At 49.1% G+C, this 23835-nt stretch overlaps 1 protein-coding gene and 1 non-coding gene across 3 annotated transcripts in view; one reads left to right on the top strand and one right to left on the bottom strand.

Moving 5' to 3' along the window:
- The window catches only part of LOC149364917 (monocarboxylate transporter 12-like), a 39372-nt gene that overhangs the window by 3463 nt on the left and 12074 nt on the right, over positions 1-23835 (bottom strand). For both annotated transcript variants that reach the window (XM_089574896.1, XM_089574895.1), the window contains exons 2-7: positions 11982-12290; positions 10783-10926; positions 7914-7974; positions 5865-6099; positions 4701-4969; positions 3748-3989 (exon numbers count right to left, since the gene is read on the bottom strand). In XM_089574896.1, the coding sequence (XP_089431022.1) occupies positions 3748-3989; positions 4701-4969; positions 5865-6099; positions 7914-7974; positions 10783-10926; positions 11982-12225 (1195 nt within the window). In that variant the 5' untranslated portion in view covers positions 12226-12290. The remainder of the gene's footprint in view (positions 1-3747; positions 3990-4700; positions 4970-5864; positions 6100-7913; positions 7975-10782; positions 10927-11981; positions 12291-23835) is intronic.
- On the top strand, positions 8546-8619 carry TRNAT-GGU (transfer RNA threonine (anticodon GGU)). Its single transcript has one exon. It is a non-coding gene; the product is annotated as a tRNA-Thr (tRNA).

Below are 23835 nucleotides of genomic sequence, written 5' to 3'. Positions count from 1 at the left end.
CACTGCACAAATAGCCGCTATTGCCAATGCCAACCCGCCTCGGGGCAAGTATGCATTATACACCGCTGTCCACGCGGGTAACCAAGTGGCCCGTTAGGCTTTCTATAGAAGTTTTCAGACCGAAACCGAAGCGATATTTTTACGATGAAAATAGTCGCCACAGCGGCCACCGCTCAAGCGCGTCTACATCTAACTTTTTAATCCCGCCTCCGCCGCCGCGGTGGCTCAGTGGTTATGGTGCTCGGCTGCTGACCCGAAAGACGCGGGTTCGATCCTGGCCGCGGCGGCTGAATTTCTTTGGAGGAGAAATTCTAGAGGTCCGTGTACTGTGCGATGTCAGTGCACGTTAAAGAACCCCAGGTGGTCGAAATTTCCGGAGCCCTCCACTACGGCGTCTCTCATAGCCTTAGTCGCTTTGGGACGTTAAACCCCATAAACCAACCAATCAATCCCGCCTCCTCTGATTCTCCTGGCGATTGCAGCTTCCTACATTTGACTTCCAACATAGCCGCAATTACGGGTAATAAAGCCGCCTCCCGAGTGGTCCCCTCTGTTTTTCACGTATCTGCTAATCGTGGCATGAATTCACTGCTTACTTCGAGAAAAATTTCTTCAACGGTCCGGCTACAATCAAGACGAGGCAAGCAGGTCCGTGACCTTTCTTTTAATGAATTTAGCTTCCCTGCGAGACCAGAATGTGTCACCATCATCATCATCGTGATCAGCCTGACTAGGCCCACTGCAGGGCAAAGGCCCCTTCCATATTTCTCCAATAAACCCTGTCCTGTGCCAGCTGCGACCACCGTATCCGCGCAAACTTCTTAATCTCATCTACGTAACTTTCTGCCGCCCACCGCTTCGCTTGCCTTCATTTCGAATCCACTCCGTTACCCTAAATGACCGGCGATTATCTTGCCTTCACATTACATGCCTATTGTGCCCTGCCCAAGCCCACTCCTTTCTCTTGATTTCGCCTAGGATGTCATTACTCATTAACCAGTGTTTGATTCCTGACCCACTCCGCCCTCTTCCTGTCTCTTAACGTTACACCTAACATTTTTCTTCCAAATACCTCGCAATGTTGGGTATGTGTTGGTTTGTAGTCTCCTAAGGGTCTTCTCTTCTAACTTATTGACGGATTTATGTCGTGTTGGGTGCTCCTTCCTGGCTGTTCTGTATGGCGAGAGATTGTCAGCATACACTGCTAAACCTATTAGGTCGCGGCACCCTTCATGGTCATCAGGGGGAGACGCCCGGTATAAAAGAGCTCGGGCATGCATGTGAGCGGCTTCGTTTTCTCCTGGTATAGTTTCAGGTGACCGGGAAACCAGATGACTGAGGCTTGGCTGGGTGGATGCTTAGTCAGCAATGACAACCCTGACCTGTGAATTAATTCGTTATTGAAGTTGCGATAGGCGTTCCGGGAAGCAGTGAGCACAACGGCGTTGGGGTTAGATGCTACAGCTGATGCAATAGCTGCCTTTTCTGCGTGAGCGGGGTTAGATGTTTTCATCGAGGCGCAGTTTACCATCGATCCTGAAGGCGTTGGGACCACAATAGTCATGACTTCATTCTTAGGTCCTGCTGTGTCAACGTAAAGGGTATTAGGTTGCTTGTCCCATTTCTTCGGCAGGGCTTCCCCTCTTGCTTTCCTCCTCTCGATATTGTATGCGGGAGGCATGTTCCGCATGCGGGGTACACGTTGATGCGTCTCCTCACATCGCGTGGTACCTCTTTCCGTTGGTCAATTGTATAGGGCTGATTAACATGGATCTTCTCGAGCAGTTCTCTGCCGGGTGTTGTAAGTGCGAGCCTATTCAGTTACACCAGTGGTACCCTACACTATACTCTGCGCAGTGCCCACACTGTGGAGAGGTAGCTAACCTCTACCACATGGTGTGGGCATGCCAATTTAATCCCTTAGTTGACCCCATTCGAAACGCCTCAGAGGAGCAGTGGGAGGCTATTCTGCTAAGCGATGATCCTGACCGTCAGCACTGGCTGGTGGGGAGGGCCACCGCAGTAGCAATAACCAATGGACTACCGGACTAGGCGGCCCACCCACATTTTCTAAGAATATTCAGCAAATGAAGATGTTTTCAATCAGTCAATCAATCAATCAATCAATAAATCAATCAATCAATCAATCAATCAATCGCAAAGTTGTCCTTAACTTTTGCTGAACCCTTATCGTTAACCTCCAAGTTTCTGCCCCATAGGAGAATAAAGGTAAGATGCAGCTGTCATACACTTTTCTCTTGAGGGGTATTAGTAAACTATAAATCATGGTCGGAGAGGACCTGCCAAATGCGCTCCATCTTGTTCTTATTCTTCTAGTTATTTCGCTGTCTTCTAGTTATTTTGCTCTCTACGGGCACTACCTGCCCTAAGTACGAGTAGACGTATTCTCTTACCACTTCCAGCACCTCGCTACCAATTGTAGACTGTCGTTCTCTTGGGAGTATGTTTAGCATTACTATGATTTTCTGCACATTAATTTTTTATTTCGCTCTGTTCTAGTTATTTCGCTCTCTACGGGCACTACCTGCCCTAAGTAGACGTATTCGCTTACCACTTCCAGCACCTCGCTACCAATTGTAGACTGTCGTTCTCTTCCGAGCATGTTTAGCATTACTATGATTTTGTGCACATTAATTTTTTGTCCCACCGTTCTGCTCTGCCTATCTAACCCCCTGATGATGCTTTACAGTTAATCTCCTGAGTGACTTAGCCAGACAGTGTCGTCAGCGAATCGCACATTACTGACGTATTCTCCATTAACTCTCCATTAACTTATATTAACTCTCCATTAACTTATATAGCCTAATATCTTCACACACGGCTCTTCTACACCCCCTGATTCCACAATGCCTGCATGACTGCTGAGGTTTCGACTAGGTCCAATTCTTTTTCGTAATCTCTGAACGCTATATATGCTTATATTCTGCGCATGCTCTACCACCTGATTAATAGTGTGATAATGTACTATAGACAAGTCTCCTTTATCATTTGGTTGATTGAAGGTTTTCCTGACTATTAGCGATTAAGTTAGTTTATACTTCATAGGTAACGGACAGTGTGCTCACTAGTCTGTAATTTTTCAAGACATTTACGTTTCCTTTTTTTATGGATTAAGGTGATGTTAGCGTTCTTCCAATCATCTGGTATGCTCAAGGTCATACGGCATTGCCTATGGTGGGTGGCTAGTTTTTCTTCCACAATCTCCTCTTCGTCACTGAACAGATCTGCTGTTACCTGATCCTCACCAGCTGCTGTCCATCTTCGAACGGTACGTGCTTGCGCGAAGAAGACGGGACAGAACAAACACCCCGTCTTCTTCGCGCAAGCACGTACCGTTAAAATATGAACCAACTCGCCCACACAAGAGTTTTACTTTCCATCTTCGCTTTGCTCCTACGGCTTTCTGTACTTTCTCTTTCATTACTGGCGGGATAACCATTGGTGTGTGACACTGCCTATCTCATCTACGTTCTGATTATATTGGCTACTGTATAGATTTGTGTGTATGTCGTCGGTCCTTAAATTCGCCTATTGGCTGAAGAGAAGTGATGTCACTGCACTAAAAGTGACGTCATTTCCCATGAAAAAACATCAACAGCTGCTAATGCTACTCATTGCCAACAAGCATTGAAATTAGATGTCCTTGAGAATTTTTTTTTTGGCGTCCCTATGATCCAACCTTTGCAGTGAAAAGACAACTAGGCGACCTGCGCCTGCAGCACTTGCCTATAATGAGCGGCCTTGGAAGAGCGGTGAGGCCATTCACCAGGCAGTGGATTCCGATAGCCATGGGGAGTTTCTTGAGGCCAAAATACTCCACCAGCACGACGGAGAAGAGGATCATGATGCTCCCACCCGTCAGGCCGAAGAGAACGCTAGCTGCTCCCAGGAGGGCTATGGTGTCCGCGTAGATGAGGGCCACAAAAGATAGCGACATCAGGAAGAAGCCCATGGCCATGATGTCTCGTCTGCATGAAATCGAACCTCTAAATACATCTGTGTTTCCGGTGCTCCTTTGTTATGTATGATCTTGCATATTTTGTAACCTCTGAGCAGCACTGCATATCACTATTATCAGCCTTAGTGAAACACTTACTTTTCTATCCGCAACTTTCGTTGTGGTTGCTGTTATTTTTCTATTTTTTTATCCAGAAGTTAGCACTTTATTTCACTGATAAAACATTAGTACTTGGTCACGATTCTAGCGCAGTAGTGTCCAACTCGATGCCCGGAGTACTTGCTGCTAAGGCTTCTTATCGCATGGGCAGCAAGGAAGAAATAATCCTTGCATGCAGTTTTTAAGCCAGATTAGCCGCCCCAATCCAAGCGCGAGAGAGAACGACGTTTAACTTTAGTAACCAGGATTATCTGCTCGTGGCAACGTACACTATAGAGTATAGACTTTCGAAAAATTTGCAGCCATTGCTTTCAGAGTTTATATGACCCAGTGTAAAAGCCGCGTCCTTTCGATCACAAGTTTACTGCCAGGCAGAGCAATATAAAATTGAATGCAACAATTGAAGGCGGTAATCTACAGGAACAAGCTCTAAATTACTACGACACATTCAATGGTGCCCTCTTCAAAATGCTAATGAGTGGAGTAACTAAAAAGTCTGCATTTTACCCCAAGCCCCTTGACTTTCGTAGAATACCGTACTCCATTGCGTCTGACGGCGTACCTGTGGCAGAGCTTCTTGTCCGACAAAATTCCGGAACAGATGCGTCCGACAAGCTCCCCGCCACCGTAGCATGAGAGCAGGGTAGCCGCTGCCAGCTTTGACAGTCCCTTGCCCATGCCGTGGTCCACGATGGTCACGCTGAACATGACCAGGTTGTACGCAAACACGATCCCTGTGAACACGATCACGTAGTAGATGGGCCGCCTCATGAAGTTCAACTCCTCACGCAGGGATGCCTTTTTGTCTATCGTCTTCTCGCTCTTGGCAGCCTGGATATTCAAAGTAAAAAAAAAGGCACAACTGAACCGTATACGTCTTTGCAGTGACACCTCCTCGATGCCGGCACGGTGGTCGAGGCGGATGGCAGCAGTGTATGACTCTAGCTATGTCGGAACTATTGCCACAGACTGAATAAGCGCGCATTAAAGTTGCAAAGAAAGAGACAAGGAAGGGCAGAAGGTTCACTATTAATATACTCGAACCCAGTCTGTTTTCTTCCTTGGCAGCTTGTTATGAGACGATAACGCGGAATCCTCAGTGCACAAGGTGAATATATGATCACTGACCATGTCAGGTGGGGCTAACAACTAGCCAAGTTTCACGCAGAAGAAAGCTTGCTGGAGAGTGCAGTACCCGTGATGATGATGATGATGATGTCCTCAGGTAATGTTTTCATGAGGCTTCACTTTTGCTTCTTTTCCTCTATGGCCTTGCTGCCACGTGCGTCCAGTTTAAATGCTTATCTACTTGTGTTCGAATTTGTTGCGCATACTGATACGTGTCACGAGCCTTTACGCACCCATGTACACATATTATCCGGATTAAATCATCGTTCAAAGTAAGCGCACATGCAGCACGTTTCTCCTCTGTGCCTGTGCTTCGTGACGCTTGTCAGGTTTAAACTTTCTGAGCGTTAACCTTAACCTCAATCACCACTTATATTAAAAAAATCAGAGCTCCTCAATGTTACGTGCAGTCCTGAATAAAAGCCACTTCATCTTGCAAAGCCAAGCACGAAATGATAATTTTTTACAGATATGTATAACATATGTGCAGAGCGTCGGAACGGTTGGAAATTGTAACATCAATACCCCAGCATTTGTCACATCAGTCCTCGAGGAATTCGGTTTCGCAGGAACCAAAAGCGTCGCAAGGGGCACGTGCCTGCTTGAGCGGCTCCATCTCGACGGCAGCGCCCTCTGCTGTGCGCTTCTTGCATGCAGTGCGAGGTTTCGCGACGAGCAGTGAGCCGGCCAGGGCGTTCAGGGACAGGCCTCCCACGATGAGCAGGGTGCCGCGCAGACCGTACTTGTCGTTCATGTAGACTAGCAGGGACGGGAATATGAAGGAGACCAACGTGCCGCCCACGTAACTGATGCCGCTGCCGGAGGCCCGGTACCTCTCGGGTCACGCATGGGGAGGAGGAGAAGGAACAACGGAAGATGTTACGCACAGCTATGAAGACAAGCGCGCACGTGAACTTCCAACAGAGCCTGTTCTTCCATTATCATGCTCCCATTACCATGTCTACCATTACCGCTTATACGAACCGCCGATGCGCCCGTGCAGGTGAAGCAGCATGCCTATACCTGGCTCGTTGGCGCCATCGGCACATGAGCATTGACAGCTCGTGGTACGCTGGCGGTACATGCTATGGTAAAATTGTCTATCGACGAGGGCATTATTGCGCGAAACGAAAACAAGAAGGATACCAGTGAAGGGAGTGTTTTTCCCTTTCTGACGTATTTGTCGTTTCGCACTATAACACGCTCGTCAACCTGAAAGTCGTCTATGCGTAAGGGGAATGAGCATCTCCGGCTGAGCAAGCGCAGGGTGAATATAAGCAGAGGATTTAAGGGACGGAGGAGTGGTGGAGGAAGTGTAAGGAAACCTAGCGGGAAGCCTGCTGCCGAGAAACCACATTGGCCTGGAGTTTTACAGTGACAGAAATTCCATTGAATCCACTATTTGTTATAATAGGACTGCCCTCGCTTCCCTAACGGCCCATGTGGTTTTGAAGCTACAACTTAAGCAAAACAGGTAGTCAAAGATGCAAAACAAGCATCGCGGCAGCATCAAGACTAAAAACTACAGGGCAAATAGCAAATATACAATCGAAAGCGTGTCCCTTCCGTTGTAGAGCTATCTGGAGCTGGGATCTTGAAAATGTCTAAACACAGGTATTATAGGCGTCATCTGAGCAGGCGGAGTGTTAGCCTCTCGTCGATGGCAATATAAGGGTTTGCATAGTTAAGCGAACAATGGCGCGGCAGACGAGAAGAAGAGGGTAACCTCACATGAGGGTCATACCTCTAGTCCTCGTCCTTTTCTGCCGCACCATTCTTCGCTAACATGTGACACCAACTCGACCAAACTTTTAGAGTTCTTAATTTACAAAGATTTGGCAAAAATCTGTCATGCTGTAAAACAGCCTTCTGGAAATGTGTTGCGAGTCGAAATAGCATGAGATCGCATGATGACGCCGAATCGGGAAGATTCGCCTATGTGGATTCTCAGAAATGCTCACGTCATGCAAATTGTTGACGTGCTTGCGCTCTCTACTGTCGTGAACAGTTTCTGTAATGAACAAGTGGTTTTTTTTTAAGTGAATACAGTGACCTCTCCGGTGCTTAAATGACTTCCTGGCATACGGCTCATTCCCGTCAAATTCTTTGAGTGGCAAAGTGTTAAGGTGCAACTAACAGATTTGTCCAAGAAGATATCTGTGAAGCCACGGTCCAAACGCACATGCTTGTTTAGCACGGTTCTGCGTGATACAAAACCTAAGCAGACCTTTTACCGAAACTCGCCATATGCCAAAATAACTGCACAAGCAAATGACTAAATATTTTGACATAGCCAAATGAACATAAAGCAAATGCTGCAAGGGCAGCTGACTTGGTAGGCAAGGCGCTTTCGCCCCGTTAAGAGTGTCAAGATAGTATTCCAAATCCTCGCTTCTTTTTGGTTCAAATGCGGCACTTCTATGAAAATAGTTTCAGTACACGGTGGTAACGGCCCACGTCTTGCCGCTTGCTACGCCACCATTGCCCACAGCTCTTCCTGCGCTCTTTTACACACGCGAATGCGCATGCCTCGCCTTCCCACCCTATTCCCTACCACCGCTAGAAATTACACCGTGCTCATTACCGTAAGATGCGGACGGCACTTCCAACCGATCACTTGAATCTGCAATACCCCGGCTTCACTTACTTTTTGAAATAAGTGTTGATGGCCACCATATTGGAGGGGAAGATCATGCCTTGACCTATGGCTGTCACCAAGGGGTCGAAAGAAAAGTATCAGGCTTAATGCGCCCACATTTGGTCAAACAAGCACAAGAGAGAAGCACAAGCGAGTGATCGGAAGCATTAATCTACTGCCAAGCCACCTGAAAGGAAGCAATATTAATCTCTTGCATGGCGTCATGTAAGTAACCACTAAGTAAGAAAGCAAACAAATCAACACAGAACATTGAATATTTAGGGGAAACCCCCAAGGTGGAGTAGATTTGTAATAAGGGAGTAATTACCCATTGACATCCACCCGAGCGCAGCCATACGGCTACAAAGGAAAGCTATACATACAGCTTTCTCAGAAACTTCGTAGTTAAAGAAAAATTCGGATTCGGAAAATACGAATTTTTCTTTAACTACGAAGTTTCTGAGAAAGCTGTATAGCTTTCCTTTGTAGCCGTATGGCTGCGCTCGGGTGGATGTCAATGGGTAATTACTCCCTTATTACAAATCTACTCCACCTTGGGGGTTTCCCCTAAATATTTGACCAACACAGTTCCCACTTCGAGTTATTGATCAATTCGCTCTCGCCCTACCATAAGCTTGCCGTCCTGGTTAGCTCAATTGGTAGAGCGACTGCTCCGGTGAAGCGGTGGTCCCGGGTTCGAACCCCGGACCAGGACGAATTTTTCTTTAACTACGAAGTTTCTGAGAAAGCTGTATAGCTTTCCTTTGTAGCCGTATGGCTGCGCTCGGGTGGATGTCAATGGGTAATTAATTACTCCCTTATTACAGAACATTGAAGTTTAGATTTCAGTTTAAGGCGCCAACGCGACTCAGGCTGTGAGGGACGCCGCAGTGGAGGACTCCGGAATAATTTCGACCACCTGGGGTTCTTTAGCGTGAACTCACATCGCACAGCACACGGGTCTCTAGCATTTCGCCTCCATCGAAATGCGATCGCAGCGGCCGGGATCGGGGTTAGAACATGGACTACATGGCTGAATAATAGGAGCAAGCCACACCTTGAGGTTCCCTGCCTGGCTTCTTTACAGCCGTTATCCTCCTGGCAAAAGCTTGCTTTCATGGGCACCATTAATTATCTGAAAACTGTGCCCATTATCATGTTTTCCATTGCGCTTTCCTTGCTAATTTCATTATAGATTTTAAACCTGCTAAATGCAAAGCTCACAAGCACAAAATAATCCCGAGATCAGCAAATGGGTCATCTTTTTAACACGCAACAGAGAAACTGGTTACTTCAGTGAGCTTCTGTCAAACCTATCACCCTCCCTTACACTATTCATCATTCCCCCGCTCCCAGATAACCTCCGAATCGCCCACATTCCAAAAAACATTGCAGCTGATACCAACCCAGGCAAATGTTCTCCTGGCGCTACCAATCACGTTCATCTTACTGATTCGACGATCGCCCACGCAGATACATCACGAACTCACGTCGGAGCTGCTGCTTATTCAGCTGCGAGTGGCAACGAGGTAGTGACACACACCCATGGTCCTTGTACTGATCTGCCTCTTAAAGCGACTCTAGAGACACTCCTGATAGTTACAGTTGTTCAGGATCTCTCCATATCAGCCTCTAACCCTTCACGGTGTGCCGTATGCACCGATTTAGTGATGTCCAACATTCTCGGACCAAAATTTTGAAAATTGTAAAATTGTAAGACTGTTATGAAAATTTGAATGTAATGGTCTATTCTTCTGATATGCGGCAAAATATTTCTTTTATAGTGTTTCCATCGGTCGCTTCGAACAGTTAACACTGCCATAGAAAACCGAAGAGGAATGCTTTTGACGATACCAAAAGCGTTAATAGAAAAAAAAACATACAAGACTGCCGTCGGGTGATCTGGTGATCGGGGAATATATTGATCGTCGAAATCTTACATTATAGGAAAAAATTGCTTCATAAAAAGTTTCCCGCTAAAAAATGTTGTTGTCCAGAATTGTTGGGTATGACAAATTATATGCGCAATTCATACAGGTCGGATTTCTCAACAACTACGGGTTGGTTTGCAAGCTGCTCTTACCAAAGTACGTCTATACTTTATCACAACTGAGGTGAATTAATGGTCCCGCTTGAAATTCCAGGCGATAATGTGGCGCATCGCATCTCCGGCTAACTTCAACACCAGGCGCCAGGGATTCCCTGGAATTCTCCCCCCACGTGGGACAACAAATAAAATTTCACTATCAAAACATAAGAGAAAATACTACAACACATGCTGTCGCAAGTAAATCTCTCACCACGACGCAACTACGCATTTTTCGAGGCATTCTCTGAAACACACTCTTTACTCCTGCTTGTTGCGTTCTTTGCCGTATCCGACACTACCCCGCAAGCCCCAATTCCCCCGAACCCTGCGCTAATTCCAATCATTCCCTTTTCTCCTGCTTCGTTGCCATTGAGTCCCCTCATTTTTCATAGAGTTCTCCCTCAACTTGGTGGACTTGGCTAGCCTCAGACCAAATGACGAACTATTTGGCATTGATGACCATAGGTGACGACGTCCTCGACGGTTAATATTGCGTCGAAATAAAATTTTCTCTCACTCCTGTGAGATAGCAGCCTCTTCCGCAGGCTAATTTTTGTATACCAAGTTTTAAGTGAATCCACAAGCAGTGTTATCTACAGCTTCATTTCGCTTTCATTTCACCTGATTCTCCGCTATTGGATGCTACTCCCGATGACGCTCCCCTGGGGGATCACGTCACGCTGGTCGCGCCAGAAACTCGCCCGTGATGTCATTTCGTCGCATAAACGCACCACGGCCATCCCGCATCTGTGGACGGCGTTGACTAATGAGTGCTCCGTAGTTGCTTACCTGTGACGAGGCCTATGCAAAGCGTGATCCCGATGACCCCGTAGAAGGCCACGCTGAACAGTATGCCCGCCGCCACTAGGATACTGCCCAGAATAGAGACGGCACGAAGCGACAGCTTTCGCAACAGGATTCCGGACAGCAGGCCTGGAACACCGCCATGGAATTAGTGACAGTTCAGCGCAAACAAAATGTTCGCATTGAATATTTTCCAAATTTACTTTTACATAACCCGAAAAAATTATTGTTTAGGTAGGACAATTCCGAAGGTAAAGCAACTGCAGGCGCGTTACAGTTGTCAGGAGGACGTCCTCCTGACAACTGTAACGCGCCTGCAGTTGGTATACCTTCGGCAAAGGCAGCTCTCGGCCAACGACTTTAACAAAGTGCGAATGGCATTACCATCCGCCATGATTAAGACGCTCTTCACTTGATATCTATCATCGAATTCAATTTGTCAGTACCCGCTCTTCAGTCCTGCGACAAGAAGAACTTGACGTCGCAAAGGCGATGTAAGAAACACACGTCTTTTTCAGTTACGCATTGAACTGGCAGTAATCAACGCAAAAGCGGAGACTTCTGTCTTTCCTTTTGTCAGGGGTGACCGATGTTGCCCAGGGGCTCTTCGACGCCTGGATTATGTCGTCGCGCAGAATTTCCTCCACTTGCAGAATTTCCTCGACCGCCTGCATGAAACGATCTACGCTTCCCTAAAAATCTTCAAACGCGGGCCCCCAACATGCGCTGTTTGAGGCCAATCTGCCGGCAATCAGGGTGCGCCACAATATCTGCAGTTTGGCACTGACATTCACACGTGCCACCTGTAGACGCAGACACAATGAGCCCTGTTCACGAGTCCCCTGCATAGGGCGCGAAAATTGGGGCGCTACAAAAAAAAACTGGTTTAAAAAACATGCACGGGAACGCCGCAGACGTGATCCGCTTGCGCGAGGCTCCAAATGCGCATGTTAAGCGGAAACTGCCTTTGACAGCTGCCGCCATTTCTTGCTTGCACCTGCCACCAGCTTGAACTGTGCATGGCCACTGGAAAGCTCGTGGTTTGTTTTCAACCGACGGAGTGTGGGAAGACATTGAAGAAGAGGCGCGCATGCGCAGAGCAAGATTGTGAAAAACTCGAATTGTGGTGATATAGCAGACAAAAGTCGAAAATGGCGACCGCACTACAACCCGCCAGTGCTCACCGAATATGTTGGACACTGCACCCAGAAGACTAAAGGGCCACGAAGCGGCTTCACGGGTGGCGCCCATCTCGGAGATCATGGTGACGAAGACGATGCCGCCGCTGCGGTTCACGATCATTGTCCAGAAGAGGCACCAGCTGCACGCAACGGCCACCAGCACGCTGCGCCGGGTGTCCTGGTACGGCTCAGCGGCCATCTTGATCTCTGCCTCAGCAGCCATCTTTCTCTCTGCCTCAGCGGCCATGCAGCGACGTTGCACTACTGACGAAAGGACATCTTCGTCAGCGCACAGCTGGACCTCTGGATGACCTGCGTTAGGGGGACGTAAAGCTCTAAACCAAGCAGAAACGCCGCTCGAAAGTCTTTTTAGAAGGGTTGAAAATGATCAGGCACAGGCCGGGAACAAGCAATTGCGTTTCCATTAAGAGTAACTCAAATAACTTTCAGTAAAACACGCACGCTTGCCTGTGAATTAATTTTCCCCCAGATGCAGGCATTTTGCGATAACGACACTGACATTTTGCTCAGCCTACTTGATCGTGCCGAGCACCACAATTAGTTTTCCATTAAGAATACCTCAGTTTTCAAGATGACAAGCCCGCTTATCTGCTAATTTATTTTCCAATATATTCAGGTACTTTGCTATAACGGCACTTCCATTCTGCTTGGCAACAAAAGGTACTACGAACTCCCATCTCGACATTATCCCTTGCATGACCATGTAGTCAAATAAATGGTGCAAACAACTTGTGTCAGAAGCTCTTCTTTCATTTGCGAACTTAGCAAAAATTCCCGAAAAGACCGATGCTGGACGCTACGTTCGACACTTTACTGTGAAAGCCACATGTTGTGACGACCCCACATAATGCGCAGGTCCACACGGGACGGAGAGGCAAGAAGACATCGTATGGCTCAGTTTAAACAAAAATGATGTAATCAATAATTATACATGGTACATCAGAGGCTGGGGTGTCCGAGCTTACGTGGCGACGCCGTCACGGGGGCGATGGATGGTCTCCGGAGTTGCGATCCGTCGGTGGCTCGCAGAAGCTGCGCGCCGTCCGGCTTCGGCGCTGAAGGACCCTTTTTCGTGAACGATCTCGTCCTCTCTGCGTGCCTTTCGTCCGCACTCGCCAGCTATATCTGCTCCGCCGGCCACGCCCGATCTCCTGTCTTCCCGACTGGAATGTTCCTTTCTTCCTCCTTTCAACGGCGGCGCCCTGCGGCATCCCCGACATCCCTCGTTGGAATGTCGTTTGTCTCCCGCCGGCAGCTTTCTTCTCTTTTCCTTGTACGGCCAGGCATGCCTAATTGGGCTGGCTTTCCCTCCCGCCGGCGCCTTTGCTGTGGTCGCTCGGACAATACCTCCGGCGCGTCCCCGGCCTACGCCGCTATAGTGGTCACCTCCGCTCAAGGAACTTCGCTGGGGTTACTGCTGACAATGGCCCTAGACATTCCTGCTACACTAATCCGCTGAGGCTCGGAGGGGCATTCCAAGCATCCCACTTCCCATGGTCGTCGCGAGGTTGTCGGCCTTGTTGATTGTTCACGGTTGAGCACAGAGAAAATTCCGCCGAAGGTATGGGCCCTGGTAGCTCACGCACGGAACGTCACACTTGCTCACCCTCCAGAAGAATGTTCTCCGAACATTTGAGTCCAGGCAGCTCCCCTTCTTTTTTCTGAATCGCCTCGCACATTCCGTCCGACAAAACACTTTTCGCTGCACACAACACCACTGCACTGCACCATATGCCGCAGCTGTCATAACTGGCGTCTCCAGGGGCAGCACTGATCTTCTTTCACAGACAAGCATGAAACTCAGCCCCCAAGCCTCTCCTTGCTAGTCCAAACTGGACGAAATAAATTTACCACAGTTACAAAGGAGCTCCCACTTCCAGCACAATCACGGCACAGACAAAAAAAATATATAGATAACGAAAGGAAGTCGGGCATGTTCTGCATCCTGTGTAAAAGTGTTACTTAATGACAGAAAGGCTTAACTAGCAACTCCGATATTTTAACACATAAGCACATAGCAATGTTATGAGCTGCAGCATTACACAGTCTTAACCAGTCCCCAACTCCGCTCTGTTTACGCCATTAGTCCGACTTAGCTTTCCGATTTCGAAGTGGATATCGGCGTTCATGAGTCGTACCAAGTAATTCTGTGACCCCTTGTCTGCTTTGAGACTCGCGAGGGCTCGTGGCAGGAGCCTCTCTTGGCGTTATCTGCGCGGCAACCTCGCGCGCTCCTTCCTCCAGCAATGCATGAAGTAAATCCGGTGGCATTCCTGCCGTAACCTCTGGCGCTTGCCGAACAAATGCAGGAGAGGGCGTTTCTTACGAACAATCTGCGCGCTCCGCTTCACTTCGGTCCCCATCAAAATCTGCGCTTTCCCCCTCCTCATTTCGTGAATACTGAACCGGTGCCGACTTGAGGCGATTTGCGTGTATCCTTATCAAGCGGCGGTTCACGTCTCGGACCCTGAAGTTTACCGGAGAAAGCTTCTCGACAACCTCGCACGGTCCTCTCCACTTCGTCTGGAACTTACGAGCCAACCCAATCTGTCTTTGGCAGTTTTCGATGTACACGCTGTCCCCCACATCAAACGGCGCGTCTCTAGCACCGCGATCGTGCACCTCCTTCCTGCGCTTCGCCGCTTTCTTTAAGGCCTCCTTTGCGATGTCCCTCGCCACTTGCAAGCGCGATTCTAGCTCAACCTTATAGTCGTCCAGTGAAGCGTATGGGACACGACGGGGGCCCTCTGGCACTTCACTAGGCTGGTCCGGGTCTCGGCCGTAGAGAAGAAAGAATGGCGATTCGCCCGTGCTCTCGTGTGCTGCGGAATTGTAGGCAAACATTGCATACGGGAGCCACAAGTCCCAGTCCCGCTGGTCGCGCGAAACAAAATGCGACAGGAACCCGGCCACGGTTTGGTTCAGTCGCTCCACCGCGCCGTTGTAAGCCGGATGGTACGGTGTTGTCTGCTTCTTAGTGATCTTAAGCAGCTCGCAAACTCTCCGCATTAGCTGCGACACGAAGTTCGTTCCCCGATCTGTCAAGAGTTGCCTCGGAGATCCATGTCGGAGCACGATCTGTTCGACAAATGCTCTTGCAACCGTGTCTGCTTTCTGATCTGGGAGTGCTACCGCTTCCGCGTATTTTGAAAGGTGATCGACAAATACTAAAATGTACCTGTTTCCAGAAGTGGTCGTGGGCAATGGGCCCATTATATCCATACCTGTCCGCTCGAAAGGAGCCGAAACCTCAGGGAACGGCTGAATTGGTGCTGGCCTGCGTCCCTTGGGTGTTTTTCTTTCGAGACAGGAATGACACTTCGCACAGTAGTCTCTAACATCCTGTCGCATGCCACTCCAAAAGTACAAACGCTCGACGCGCCTGCGTGTCTTCGCTACGCCAAAATGACCGGCGCACGGCGCATCGTGGAACGCGCGAGGAACCCTTTCTGTCCACGACCGAGGTATGACGACTCTCTCTCAAGCGGTTTTCTCTGGTCTCCCTTTCCTGGTTGGCCTCGTGCGCCGACACAGGGTGCCGTCTTTGCCAATGAAATAACCTAGCTGTTCGGGGTGAGATGGTGCGCCCTCTAAGCTTTCGATTATTCGCTTCAGGTCAGGATCTTTGCACTGCTCTGTGCGTAATTCGGCGGGGTCGACTACGGGGACAAACTCCTCTATAGCTGACACGGCAGCTGTACGGCTGAGCACATCAACATTCAGATGTGTCTTTCCTGACTTGTGCTCCACCTCAAAGCAGTATTCCTGCAGCTGTAGATTCCATCTAGCGAGTCGCGAGCTAGGGTCCCTGACACTCATCACCCATTTCAGAGGATGGCAGTCTGTGACTAGCTTGAATTGGCGGCCGTAAAGGTAGCATCTGAAGTGCTTTACTGCCCAGACAACGGCGAGGCACTCCCTTTCTGTAGCTCCGTACTTCTGCTCTGTGGGGCTCAGCTGTCGGCTAGCAAAAGCCACGGGATGTTCTTTGCCCTCGATAACCTGAGATAACACAGCACCAACTGCGAACTTTGACGCATCTGTGGCCAAAACGAAGGGCAAATTAAAATCCGGGTGGCGCAACAGCGGTGCACTCATTAGCTTCCTCTTCAGGGCCCCAAAAGCATCCTCCTCGTTTTTGCACCAGCGAAAGGCGACATTTTTGGCTGTTAAGGCAGTGAGCGGCTTAGCGAGCTTGGCGAACTCCTCTATGTGCCTTCGGTAGTAACCGATCAGGCCGAGAAACTGCCGGACCTGGCGGACACTAGTCGGGGATGGAAAATCCGAGACACACCTTAGTTTCTCAGGGTCCGGTCGCACGCCGTCAGCTGAAACAACGTGCCCGAGGTATTTCACCTCGTTTTTGAGGAATTGGCACTTAGAAGGCTTCAGCTTGAGACCAGCTCCTCTTAGTCGCACCAAAACCTGCTCAATATCGCGCAAGTGTTTCTCAAAACTGTCACTGTATATGATTATGTCATCCATATACACGAAGCACAGCTTCCCCAGAAGACCCGCCAGGATAACATCAGCGGTTCTCTGCCAGACAGCAGGGCTGTTGACCACACCCATCGGCATTCTTTTCCATTCATAGTGCCCTGAGGGCGTGTTGAATTCCGTTTTCTCAGCATCTGCCGGATCCATTGCTATCTGCCAGAATCCCGCCGCCATGTCCACTACCGTGAAGTACCTGGCAGAGCCCAGCTGAGAAAGCGTCTCCTGTATATTGGGAATGGGGTATGGATCGATGCGAGTTACGGCATTTAGTTTGCGGTAGTCCACCACCAATCGATACGAGCCATCTGGCTTTTCCACCAATAGTGCCGGTGCTCCCCATGGTGACTTTGAGTGTTCGACAATGCCGCGATCAATAAGGTCCTGCACCTGCCGCTCCATCTCCTCACGTTGGGAGTAAGGAATCCTGTACGCACGTTGGTAAACGGGCGATGAAGTGCCGGTTTCTATCCTGTGCTTTATAACGCCACAGCAGCCCAAATCCAGGTTGGACGCGGCGAATACCTCTGAGTAGTCGTTCAGCAAACCAGCCAGAGCCTCCTTCTCCCTGGATTTTACATGGGAAAGATCGAACAACGCATTTGGAGGAGTCGAAGGACTAGCATGCTCTACAGTTGCGAGTACCGTATCGGTGGGCTCATGGTTCTCTATCGCAGAGGTGAAGAAAGCCAATGTTTTGTTCCTGGGAAGGCTCAGTGGCTGCTGGCTACAGTTAACCACCCGTAGGGGCACTCTGTGGGCGTCATTAACAGTCACGAGGCACGCGACCGCCTTCAGGCCATTACTAAGAGAGTCGACCGGTTCAAGCACTCCCACGGCGCCGCTCTCTACATCTGCAGGCACATAAGCGTACAAAATGTGCTCCGACCACGGAAGGACGACCGCCTCATCGACCAGCTTTACGGCAACCCGCGAACATACCTTCTCTAATGATCCCAATGTTTGACGGGTGTCAATATCGGTACTGCGAATCTCAGCCCTGCTCCTGTTCAAAAACGGAACTTTTGAGCCCCCCGCATTAACTTCTTCCTCAGAGAATGAGTCTACTACCTTCCCTTTTCTCAAAAAATCCTGCCCTAATATACCTGACACTCCGTTTGGCAGAGACACCGTGTCCGGGCATACGTAGCAGGGGTGCTCCAATGCAATTCCGCCGAGAGTGAAGTGTAACCGGTAGAGCCCACTTATGCCAAGAGGATCCCCCGTTATGCCTACAAATTTGGTTGCCATACCACCAGACGCTTCCAACACCTCGCGATCCCCTTTCCTTCGAAGCGTGTTAAAGCTGCTTTCCTTAAGCAAGGTCACCTTTGACCCCGTGTCTATCAAGAATTCCATGCAACAACCATTTAACTTGCAACGCACAACAGGGCATGCCTCGTCGGCCACACAAACCACCACCACCTCATTACCCACTGCTCCCTACCCACACTCATCAGGATGGGGAGGACAACCTAATTTTTTGTCCCTGTATCTGGAGCCTCGCTGTAGGCTTGCTTAGGGCGTGTCTCGCCTGCTTCTCTTTGTGGCTCCCCACGGCGCACGTTTGGGCAGAACCTTGCGATGTGTCTGCGACCCTGGCACGCGAAGCACGCGATTTCTTCGAAATCTCGCATACCGCGCCTGTAGCTTTGTGGCGGTCTCCGGTTTCCAGCGAATGGGCGCCGTTGAGCGCCCGCTTCAACCTGGCGTTCCACCTGCTGAGATAGCAGCTGCTCTAAGCGATCTAACCGCTCTGTCAAGAGAGCAACCTCAGGGTTGGGCACCGCTCTCTCTATGACGCGAACTCTCGCTGCGGCCGCCGTTAGCGCCTCATTTCGTTCCTCATCCAATGCGACCGCCACGGCTTGGTCGAAATTGCTCGGCTTGCGCGAGAGCACGAACCGGCGGCGCACGGGGTCTTCCAGACCAGCCACAAACAAAGCGGTCATTTCCTCTTTAAGTAGTTCCTCCGCGTATTTCTTCTTTAGCTGGTCTCCTTCCTCCTCCCTACTCAGCGTATCGCGCGCTAGGCGCTGAAGCCGCGACGCAAACGTTCGCACGTCCTCCCCTACCATCTGTCCGGCGTCACGGAACCTCTGTACCCGCACATGACGTGGTTCAGTGTCGAAATGCTCGAACGCGAGCTTCTTAAATTCCTCAAATGATTTTGTGGATTTTACTTTTTCGTCTCGCCAAGCAAAATCATGAGCAGCTCCTGCCATCTTACACCTCGCCATTCCCAGCATTTGAGCATCGGACCATCCCCCCATTTTCCCAATCTCTTCTAGCATGGAAAAGAAATCGCAGATTGGAACCCCTGTCTTATCCCCCGTAAACGTCGGAATGACGCTTCCTAATGCCAGCATATGCTTGCTCCGAGCGACGGCTGTGGAGTGGGAGCTCCGTCAGTTACAGACATTTTTTCCGCTCCAGCCCTCCGGTGCCTCAAGCCTCTCGAATGGGGGTCAAAGTCCCACAATCAGTCCCGTGATTCCCCTTTCATTACAATTTTGAAGTCATGAATGTCGCAGCATTCAGAGGACATTTGCTTTTGAGACCCCACTTCTGACACCAGTGTGACGACCCCACATAATGCGCAGGTCCACACGGGACGGAGAGGCAAGAAGACATCGTATGGCTCAGTTTAAACAAAAATGATGTAATCAATAATTATACATGGTACATCAGAGGCTGGGGTGTCCGAGCTTACGTGGCGACGCCGTCACGGGGGCGATGGATGGTCTCCGGAGTTGCGATCCGTCGGTGGCTCGCAGAAGCTGCGCGCCGTCCGGCTTCGGCGCTGAAGGACCCTTTTTCGTGAACGATCTCGTCCTCTCTGCGTGCCTTTCGTCCGCACTCGCCAGCTATATCTGCTCCGCCGGCCACGCCCGATCTCCTGTCTTCCCGACTGGAATGTTCCTTTCTTCCTCCTTTCAACGGCGGCGCCCTGCGGCATCCCCGACATCCCTCGTTGGAATGTCGTTTGTCTCCCGCCGGCAGCTTTCTTCTCTTGTCCTTGTACGGCCAGGCATGCCTAATTGGGCTGGCTTTCCCTCCCGCCGGCGCCTTTGCTGTGGTCGCTCGGACAATACCTCCGGCGCGTCCCCGGCCTTCGCCGCTATAGTGGTCACCTCCGCTCAAGGAATTTCGCTGGGGTTACTGCTGACAATGGCCCTAGACATTCCTGCTACACTAATCCGCTGAGGCTCGGAGGAGCATTCCAAGCATCCCACTTCCCATGGTCGTCGCGAGGTTGTCGGCCTTGTTGATTGTTCACGGTTGAGCACAGAGAAAATTCCGCCGAAGGTATGGGCCCTGGTAGCTCACGCACGGAACGTCACAATGTTCTCAAATATCATGAGGGATGCGGAAGGAGACTGCACACTTGTGTAAAGACGCAGTGAAAATACCACTCTCTTCGCAATTCATTTCTTGTAATTGTGTAACCTGAAGTGTAATTCCACTGTCAATTCTACACAACCTGAAGAACATCACTACTGTACTGGTGTAGACGTGTTCTCCACTCCTTTCAAATCTGGCCTGGTTTCGTGCAGACTGACACAGATGGATTGACGGTCACCGAACTGAACTCCATTTTGTTGTCACGCATTGCACATGGCGCGGTGTCTGCTTAAACTTAACTTAATCTATATATTTATACTTAAACATTTGTAATAAGGGAGTACTTGCTCATTACACCCTAGACATTTAATTAAAAATACATTTAAAAAGTCATTCCTATTTATTTAAAAATATACTTAAAAAGTCATTCTTTCCCAAAACAGTCCATGATTGGAATAAATTGACAAAGGAGGAGGCTTCGTCAGCCCCGCCATTTTCATTTGGTAATACATTGGCGAATTTTATGTTCAAATAGTATTTCTGTCGCTGCTATGCATTTTGCCTTACTGTGAAAATTCTAAACACAGCTTTTATCTACCAGCGGCATAGTACGGTCCCATTTGCAGCTGACTGTTTTCCGATAAGTCTGTACTACCTTTGAGTTTTAATACAGTGTGCTGGCTGTATGAGAACCTAATTTTACCTTGCCTTTTTTTTTTACTCTCTCTTATACTCGTTGTTGTCAGATGAGGATGGGTTGTATTGTTTTTCTTTGTATCTCAGTTTTACTTGTGTTCTTTTCTCTTTTCTACATAGTGCGCCATCTCCATGAAACTGTATTTTTGTATTGTATCCCCCCTAAAATGCTGCCCCCAACGGGCGCTCTAGGTATCAGAATAAGTCAGTAAAGAAATAAAAAACTGTGCACACACTCAAGGTTAGATTGCACGCAACATAAATACCCCCGAAAGCAGTTTTTTTCAATTTTGTAATCATATATCTTTCAGGGATAAAATAATTGCACTATTAATTTCCCACTGATCAATGCCACAAATGAAAAAAAAGAACACTCCCCTATGCTCCTTGGTTTTGGTGACTGTTGGCTTCCTTCGTACGCATGTCATAACGAGCCTCTCATTTCCCTTCCTTTTCTGCGTAAGTGCAGCTGCTTACAGGATACCGTTGCCTTGCATCGTTGTTTAGGTTGGCCATACAGGCGTTTTGGCACTAGCATACATATCAGGGAACATTGTAACACCTTGTGGGCCTGCGTATATACGAACCTCACTGTACATTGCATGAGACGTGGCTGCAGACCTGTGTTGTCAAGCACAGGCATAGTTTAGTGCCGCAGGGCCAAGTTCACCAGAGAACTGAAAAAAAAAAAAGGTAACCGCGCCAGCCATCCGTGCTGATAGTTCAAAGCCTCATCCGAGGCTGGATTAGAATAGAAGTGCTACACGTTAATCCCAAGACTTGCTCAGTTGCAATGTATGCAAGCATCTGTCGCAAAGGCTCCTTCCCCACCATACTGAGGATTTCCTTCGGCAGCGGGGCCAATAAAATCTGGCAATGAAGTGCTAATAAGCCCCTATCTCAAAATTGCAACTGCTAACGAACTGCAAGTGGCAACGAAATGACTTTATGGCCCCATAAAGCGGAGATAACTGTAGCCAATGAACCTGCCATATTATAGAAAAACATCGCAGGTATCTACGAGCCGCCTCGTCTGAACGTTTTTGGCACACGTGTGGTTCGCACGAATTATTCTGCTCTCTGAAAATTCTTTTCTCTCTTCGCATGCCGGTTGAATTCAATTCTGTTAATGATCGTGAGGCCACGCCTGATTGAAGTGCACTATGGAGACCTGTTCTTACCCGTTGCTTCAGCTACGTCCTGCAAGAACTGATAGAGGACCTCCCGAATTCGACCATGTTTCAGTTGATGTGGAAGACCCGTTTTACTCTGTGTCCGATCAGTGAGGGTTCCGCGCTTAACAAGACAGAAAAGTCGGGTCTTCTTTCAACAGCCTTCCTGAGCGAAGGATTTACCTAAGTCAACAGGCATCCTAATCGAGGAATAGTTTTATGTATAAACACCGGCGCTAGGTACACAGCTTGTTCAGTAGGAAACCGTACCACGTGACACTTATCTTTCCGCCCTAAACGAAAGAACGGCCTGAACTTAATAGCATGCTTGCTGCCAGAGTTTGCTGTTATGTTGACAGCTACCTTCATCTGCAACCTGATTGCAAGAGCACATGTCAAGAGAATATAATCGGCAGTACGATCCTCATATCTCGCGCAGCTGTAGGACTAAATGAATTTGCTCAGAACGAACTGCTGGGCTAGTCGGTTCTACATGATTCACTTCATCATAGCGCACAAAAAATTAACACGGATGAATAGAGCGTCGCGTTGTGATGTCTTTCTATCCGTCCGTGTTCATTTATCTGTGGTGGAGTGAAGGACTGGAATTCGCACGCGATGATCCTCAGAACCGTGCAACCGAATTTCTGGAACAAAGTTATAGTTTCCTTCCTGAACTGCTCGCGAGATTCATAATCTCATCCCAGAGTTTCCGCAGCACAAAGAGCGGGACAGCAGACAGTCACCACCGACAACTACTACTAACTGGTGGGTTCTTTCCAGAGGCGTGTTCATACGGACACCGGTACTGAGGCAAGCACGAAAGCAAGGTGTAGGCGGACAGTGGCGCATTGCAGAGAGTATGACACTTCCCTTCTAACTGAGCCGAACAGCAGAAAATAAATATAAAAATCTAAAAAAAAATCGATACCAACAAGACAACAGTCAAGGCAGTAAGAAAACAATAAATTTAATAAAACAGAAGCCCGTAGCAAGTTAGAAAACAGCTAAGATCAGGCGACAAGAACGTGCTTCAGGTACTAGTGCACAACATATTGTCGCGACGCCGGACGTTGGCCCGAGTCGAGGGTAGCGAAGACCAGTGAGGCGTCCAGGAACCACGGAGGCGAGGAGCTCTCGTAGGCGAATTAGAATTTATTTACATCTTTACAGATAGAGATTTCAGAGAATTCTCCTCCTACGAAGCGGAAATACCGGGTTTTAAGCCTTGTAATGTCCCTAGATCCCTCGGCAGGGAATTTGTTGTCCTTGGGCACGCACCAATCGAAGCGCACAAATTGCCATTCTTTTCACACAGCACCATAAAGGCCCGCCCTCGAATTCCTGCACGTAAGCCACAGCACGTGAGCACGCACACCACCTGCCTTCCGCAGGCAACCGGTGTTTCTCACGCTGCGAACTAGGAAGATCGTGTTCTCGGCGTGTCCGTTCGTCCTGTAGGCTTGCTCCTCAGCGGTGTGTAGGTTTCTCCAACCGGCGAGTTTTGGTAAACTGACCCCCGCGCGGAGCCAGCGTTGCTTGCATCATGCCCACGCCGTCGCACCTGGGCGAGGTCGCCGTTCTCGGGCAGCCTTGTGTAGCTTCTGCCTCATCTGGACACTCGAGACGATGCGAACTTGAGCTCCATGTACGATCACGCGCTACGGCAACCCTCGTCGACGCGTGCTCGTTGCCAGGCCATGGTTGCTATCCGCCCTTAAGCGCTCCACGGCATACTTGGCATCAATGAGACGCACCGGCGCCTTCGCAGACAGTTCAGACATTACAATATCTTACTTCTTGTTCAATGTATTTTTAACCTAGTAGATTTCATTTAGGGCGTTATTACTCACCAGAGAGCTATGTATAGATTTTCTTTGTACCCGTTTGGTTGTGCTCGGTTGCTAATGAGTATTCACTTCCTACCCTAATGAGTATTCACTTCCTACCACGGTGGGCTAGTCCCATGCGGGTCCTTCAAAGAACTGCAGCATAAGGTTTTTTTATGGAAGCATATCGCTTTATAAGGGCCCTTGCAAAGGAATAGCGTTGCTACCTCGTTTTTACTTGCAGCAACCACAGGCGGCCGAAATCGCGACGTCGTCCGGCGTCCGCTAGAAGGAGGGGAA

Source organism: Amblyomma mixtum, chromosome 2 (genome assembly GCF_055824585.1).
Source record: "Amblyomma mixtum isolate Tamu chromosome 2, ASM5582458v1, whole genome shotgun sequence".
Taxonomy (NCBI): domain Eukaryota; kingdom Metazoa; phylum Arthropoda; class Arachnida; order Ixodida; family Ixodidae; genus Amblyomma; species Amblyomma mixtum.
The sequence above is the reverse complement of the archived record's forward strand: the minus strand, read 5'-3'. Positions and strand labels throughout refer to the sequence as shown.